The sequence below is a fragment of the Strongylocentrotus purpuratus genome, unplaced genomic scaffold (assembly GCF_000002235.5).
Source record: "Strongylocentrotus purpuratus isolate Spur 01 unplaced genomic scaffold, Spur_5.0 spur5_scaffold_15, whole genome shotgun sequence".
In the NCBI taxonomy this organism is placed as follows: Eukaryota; Metazoa; Echinodermata; class Echinoidea; order Camarodonta; family Strongylocentrotidae; genus Strongylocentrotus; species Strongylocentrotus purpuratus.
The window spans coordinates 8,686,830-8,693,512 of NW_022145600.1; the positions used below are offsets into that span (position 1 = coordinate 8,686,830).

The following is a 6,683-nucleotide window of genomic DNA, read 5'->3' on the forward strand; positions in this document are numbered from 1 at the left end:
GCGTAAAAAGCCTCCCCCCCCCCAGATTTTTACGATGTTACATGCCATATTTAGAATATAAAGGCATTTGAAGAGCCATGCTTTTCAGGGAACATGTCTTATCTGATGTTCTTCCACACTTGCATAATAAGAATGATAACGCTCACAAATTATTTTTCACCTCTTCCCACAACTCAACCTTCTCTTTAAATGTCTTAGAGTTGCCATAATATCACCTCCAATTGAAATGGTCGTGTCTCATTAACATGTAGCCTTTTACAAGCATTTTGTCAAACAATGAGATCTTAATGTTTGTATGTGTGTGTGATGTAACCTTTTCTCCATGACAATCTTGCTACAAGAAAAAATCGTCACTACTCAATTTCATCAACTAATTTATGTTTAGAGTTTCATATCAGTGTTTTATTTATTTATTTACAAGTTTCTTTTTCGATAATGAATAACTTTAAAAATGCATGTAGCTGTAGCATTCTTCAGTTTTTCAGTTTCAGTTTTACTTTAGTTTTTTAATATTTTATTTCATATTTCACATTAACATTCATTACATAAATCAAAAGCAATAAACAATAAGAATGAAAAGAATTGTTCTTTCAACAGGTGTCAAAAATACATACAATAATATTAGGTAATGAAAGTAAAAAAGCACAGCCAAGTTAACATACGGAGATATACATACAATTGCATGGTATTTTAACTAAAATTAGACAAATATATTTGTGGTGAAATATGGGGGAATCTAGTAAAAATCTCAGCTTGTACAATGACGATTCCCTGTTATAAATAAGAGCAGTCTATGGAACGTGAGATATGTTCAAAATAATCCAAATTAAAGGGAGAAAGAAGGAAAAATACTAACAAATAAAAAATGAAGAAAACACTAAAAGACAAAAACACGAAAGAGGCGAAAATAAGACGAAGGACAAACAAAAAGCATTAGTCTCATAATGTAGGTGTTTACAATTGTGAGATCAGCTTGTAAAATCAGTGTAATGTTATAATTCTACTTCGACTATGTACTTATAAATTGATACAGGCGTATATATCTCTTTTTGCTTTTTGAGTTAAAGATTTTCAATTTTAGTATACCTGTATCATGCACGTATGATTTGTATATTATATTTATGAAGATGATGATTTCGTCCAGATAATCCTTTTTGAATAGATGATATTTGAATACCTTCATCTTTCGTTATGCACGGTATCGAATTATACCATGTTCAAAAGTGAAATTTGATTTAGTGAAATATGACATAGGGATCTTAATTCAAATATGCATTTTCATAAATAGAAAACATGAATTTTGAGATCAGATGGCAAATCAGAAACATTGCAAATAGTAATCTATTTGTCATAAAAAAAGACAAAAGCATGTTAGCTTTCAAGTTAAATATTAAAGAGTATTAAAGATATTTTTCAAAGACTTTCATCTTTAAAGTTCACTAGATTCCCTCTCCTACATTGCTGATTGAACATTTTTTGGTCATATTTCATCTCAAGTGAATGGTTAAATAAGACGTGCTGAGACAATTTTAAAATTAGGGATGTTCGAACAAATATTGTTCCATCCCGCCCCACTACAGTTCCAAGGCATTTTGACTTGAATGTTTGAGCCCATAATTATTCCGTTAGTTTTTGTATACATGTATCTCTCAATTCAAACGGTCAGATTTTTTCACTTTAGGTATCACTATACTTCATCACTACTATGCCAACAATTACTCTATTAAAAAAATAAGTAAAAGAAAAAATATTGTTTTTAATGTGATTTGTTTTCTTCAATCAGTAAACATGCATTTGTAAAATACATAAAGCACAAGAAGAGAAATTAAAAGTAAAATGCGAATTAAATCTTTTAATTTGCATCATTTGCCTTTTGACGGAATCTTTCTCGTGTGAATATCACTTGGCTTACTCTAAAAAAGGAAACAGAAATAGAATGAGTCCATAAGAACTTTGCATACGGATTTAAAATGGTTGCAGTAACCGCAAAGAGGCAGTTGCTGGCGGGTCTAGTGTTATGGAAACATGGGGGCGGGGGCATGGGCGGCGGGCGTGGTAAGTCAAAGACAAAAACATTTTGGAGACTCAGTGTTTTAAGTGAATAAACGAACTCTACTGGTTAAAATGTTTGGATGATAACCATGGGGCCATGAATATTTTCAATGCCATGAATCTAGAAAAAAAATTGTTTTCAAAAATATTTGTTGTTTTGTTTTGTGTGTTTGTGTATCGGGGGGGGGGGGGGGATTCTTATTAAAAATGAAATCGAATCATACATGTATATTACATATTATATCTGTACAGGAGTTAGCTTGTGAGCAGATAAATTGATAAGCTATTGGTTTCCTGCAAGTCCCAGCCCCTCCCTCTGACGCCGCCACTGATCCCGCCTCTGATGGAAGAGACACCAAAAACAAGTGACACAACCCCCTAATTACTTTTATGAGTTAATGCCTCTAACATTATGGCAAAGCGGTGTGAGCCACTTCCGGTTACCGTTTGGGAATTTTATTTGAAATCACGTTTTTATTAGCTTTCTATGTCCAAATCAGGAAGTACTTATACATATAAATCAAGTTTCCATTTCGTTGCACTTCCTGAATAGCAATACAAAATTTGTGACTCGTTTAGGTTAGGTTTGTCAATTTTTGTATCTATCATATCCGTAGGCAGACAACGAGAAGGAATTTGGCTAGCACCATGATGGCGTTTAAGGACGGTCTGTTTCGTCTCCCGTTCTTGATATTTTGTCTTCTTTTACCCTTGACGTTACAGACGTTAAGAAGAGATTCTTTACTGACCTCGTCAACATCTGATCGGGGAAGCTTGGGATGTGAACTGAATATTGAGTTAAAGACAGCTTCTTGCGAGAACAGGGGACTTAATTCGGTTCCTCAAAATCTATCTATTGATATTCTGCGTTTTGACTTGTTTCGAAACAACATCACCTCTCTCTTGAGCTGGTCGTTTAAGCGATATCCTCTGATCACTCGTTTGGACCTTTCTCAAAATGACATCAGGGTGATAGAGCAGACCGCTTTACACCCCCTCAAGGATTTGATGTACCTAGATATGTCCCTCAACCCTCATCTTGTGCTTCCAGGAACAGGCCTTCTTAGATGGGCTAGAAAACTTTCCACTCTATACTTGCAGTCCTCGAACTTGCAATCGCTCCCTAACGACATTCTAAAATGGAGCCCACGATTAGAATACGTGGGACTTTACCGCAATCACCTGAAAGTCGTCAATGTCAGCTCTTGCGGTACATCTGAGCATGTTACTTTGTCATACAACCAAATTGAACATATTAATGCAGACGACTTTTATTTCGCGTGTCACGGTGGTTATTTAAACCTACAAGGTAACCCAATCCTGTCGGTTGACCCGGATGTAGTCGCATCATTACATGTCCGTACATTGTTTGTTGGAGACTATCCCGTTACATTTGAATCTTTCCGAGACTTGTTCTCCGGAATTTCGCACTCTGAAATAAAAGAAATTCTGATAATTAATGCCTCTATTGGTGCCTTTCCGGACAATTTCTTTGATCCATTGCGTGATTGGCCTATCCATTTGCTGGAATTCTCATACATGTATAACAAAGTGAATTATCTGTATCCTTTTGTCTTCTTGAGTTTGACGAAAGTCTATGAACTGTCATTCGGCAATGATTATATAAGCAGGATTGAACCGGACTACTTTGAGGGTATGCAGGACTTGAGAGTTCTAAGAGTGGAATATTGCCAGCTAAAAGATATCAACACTGGTAGTCATACGTGGACTGTAGATTTAGTCGAACTGCACTTGGCTGGCAATTCTTTCACAGAAATTACTCCATATACATTTCTCGGTCTAAGGAATTTGACCTTCTTAGACCTGTATTTCAATGAACGCCTTGTTACCTTTACACTAAACTCTTTATCGGGACTTGATAAGCTCCAAGCCATCAATATATCTGAATGCTATGTCTTCCGATGGCAACTGGGCGTCCCCGCTTTAAAATGGCTTTCCATGAACAATGTGTATCCCCCCCGGAACCCTTTGGAACCTGGAGAATCTTTCAAAGAGACAAGATCTCTTGTGAGTTTAGATTTGATTGATTCGGTGCTTCATGTCTCTAATCTTTGGGATGCCACGGTGAATATATCTATTTTCGATAGCTTGTTAAACCTTACAACCTTGGATTTGAGTGAGAATTATGATCTTGGAAAGGGCTTTCCTCCTTTCATCTTCAGACAGCTGTCCGCTTTGCAAGAACTGAGTATAGAGTACTGCTCTATTGAACACCTTCACCACCTCACTTTCCTGGGGTTGGTATCGCTCCAGAAGCTTAGTTTAAGAGGAAACAACATTTACCAACTTCATCAGGATTTACTTCAAGGGTTGGTGCAAGTCAGAAGCATGAACCTTCAAGGAAACTTCCTATCGTATCTCGATGAAGCTGTATTTTCAAGCAATGCAAAACTTACAAATCTGTCATTAGCAAATAACAAATTTACCAGTTTCAACCAAAGTACCTTCCAACCAATCAAACTCTCTCTTTCTTCTATCGATCTTTCAAACAACCCAATCAATTGCAACTGTGATTTAAAGTGGCTTCTTGATTGGCTAAGTGGCCCTATACAGCTGCTTAATGAAGATGAGACTATCTGCTCGTTAGCATCTTTGGATTCCGTTGGGGAGAAACCTTTGCTTGATTTTGATCCCAATGAACTATGTGGGCTCAACATTGTTCTTTACTGTGTGCTTTCACTCGCTGCCATTTGCTTCTTGGTCGTTGTCGGCTTCGTTTATCATAATCGATGGCAGATGAGGTTCAAACTCTATCTCTTGAAGCTGGCGGTCCTCGGGTACAACGAGCTACGGGACGCACGAGACCACAACGACTACGAGTTTGACTTAAACATCATCTTCTACGACGACGATGAACATTGGATTCGTGAACAGCTTCAACCGGTTTTTGAAGAACGGCTCCCGCAGTTTGAGAGGAACGTGTTTGGTGATGACGACCTTGTTCTAGGAATGCACTACTTGGATTCCGTTGACTACGTGGTTAGCAGGAGTTACAAGACTGTCATAGTGCTCAGCAGAGCCGCCGTTCGCGATCGCTGGTTCATGCTCAAGCTTCGAATTGCAATGGACCACGTGAGTGACACACAGACCGAATTCGTTGTGGTGCTCTTCCTCGAAGACATCCCAGATGATGAGATGCCGTTCCTGGCGAGGTTGTATCTTAGTGATGGCAGACCTTTTCTTCATTTGCCAAATGAAGAAAGAGGACAAGAATATTTCTGGAATGAATTAGTGAAAAGTTTGACCATTAATCTAAGGACCAATGATTTGATTCCGAATGAGTAGAACGTTTGTGTACGTAATAATTGTTTCTTCTTGTTCCTTTTCCTTTTTCTAGTTTACATACAGTTTACTCTAGCATTTGACAAGTACTCACTTTAGCTATTATTGTGTTTTTTTTTGACATTTTAGTAGCAAGATAATGTTTCTTATATGTGTACATTTTGAGAAGGCCTAGCATAACGGCCAAGGCAAAGATCGAGATAGCCTTACTAAAGTACTTCTCATTGATACATACATGCAACTGAGAGATCGATGATACATGCTCAGTTCTTTTCTCAGTGATGTTCATTTACTCATTCCATTTTCGGAATTACGAGACTTCGTAATGCATAAAATGTTCGGAATAATGAACCCTATATTATTTTCAGAACTATGAACCCCCCCCCCCCCCTCGGTAGGAGAGATTTGTATTCGGGAATTAATAACTTACGGAACCCCCGCAAAAAACGAGCAACCCCCGTTGTCTTTAACTTTTCCTTTTTAATAGATTCACTTGACTTTCATTCTGTTGTTTTCATCGTTTGTTCATTTTGTTTTGAAATGATTTGTACAGTTTCATTTTATTGCGGTTCTGCTTTTTTATTGATATGTTTCAGTTATATTTGGTTGCTTTTCAACGGTTGTTAAACTTAATTATATCTGCTCTCCTTTTACTCTGGCAAATTTGTGGTAAAATACTTCCCAACCCCAAAAATGGCAACAACAAAACTTTCTAAAAGTTTTCCAGTAGTGTTACACATCAGGAAAATGTTCTAAAATCTAAGAAAATCGGACCCCCGAAAAGGAGCACCTTTAGAACGGCGTCCAAGATGGCCGCCAATACCTGAAAAGAGCCATCAATCGTGCTAAACTCCTCGAAAAAGTTCTGCAATTCATGTTCGAGCATTGATATCTCTCTTGTTAGTATATAATCATATTTGACGTTGGTATAATTGAAAAGCCTGTTTACTATCCTTTACAATAATGCCCCATTTGTAATGATTATGTAGACATGGACTGTGCAGTTCATCTGAATATGGGGCCAAGTCAAAAGTTATAATGCTGCAAAACTCCTTCAAAACAACATTAATCTTCCGAACAAATGAAGAATTCATCATCTGAACAAGGCTTTGGAGGGCGTGGCTATGAATGAAAGTGTTGGACTGGGTTTGGATAAGGATTACTTAATCCTTGAGGTACATTTTGTCACTTGGAAGGTCTATTTCTGTCCATTGTTGTGAGTGATGAGAGAGCACAAGATTTCTAAGTGAGGGGTCATTAGAAATTTGGAATTCTCTTGTTAAACCTCCTAATTTCATAGTTTTCGAATGCAGTTGTTGGGAATTTGA

At 37.3% G+C, this 6,683-nt stretch overlaps 1 protein-coding gene across 1 annotated transcript; it reads left to right on the top strand.

Annotated features, from left to right (window-relative positions):
* Nucleotides 1–4,195: 4,195 nt before the first annotated feature.
* LOC764601 (toll-like receptor 4) lies at nucleotides 4,196–5,839 on the top strand. The gene has a single exon (XM_030985509.1). It carries the CDS (start codon nucleotides 4,402–4,404, stop codon nucleotides 5,356–5,358), a length of 957 nt encoding a protein of 318 aa, XP_030841369.1. The 5' UTR covers nucleotides 4,196–4,401; the 3' UTR covers nucleotides 5,359–5,839.
* Nucleotides 5,840–6,683: the final 844 nt, after the last annotated feature.

Coding starts and splice junctions, on each gene's coding strand:
- LOC764601 (XM_030985509.1), top strand. CDS start 4,402: ATGAACCTTCAAGGAAACTTCCTATCGTATCTCGATGAAGCTGTATTT.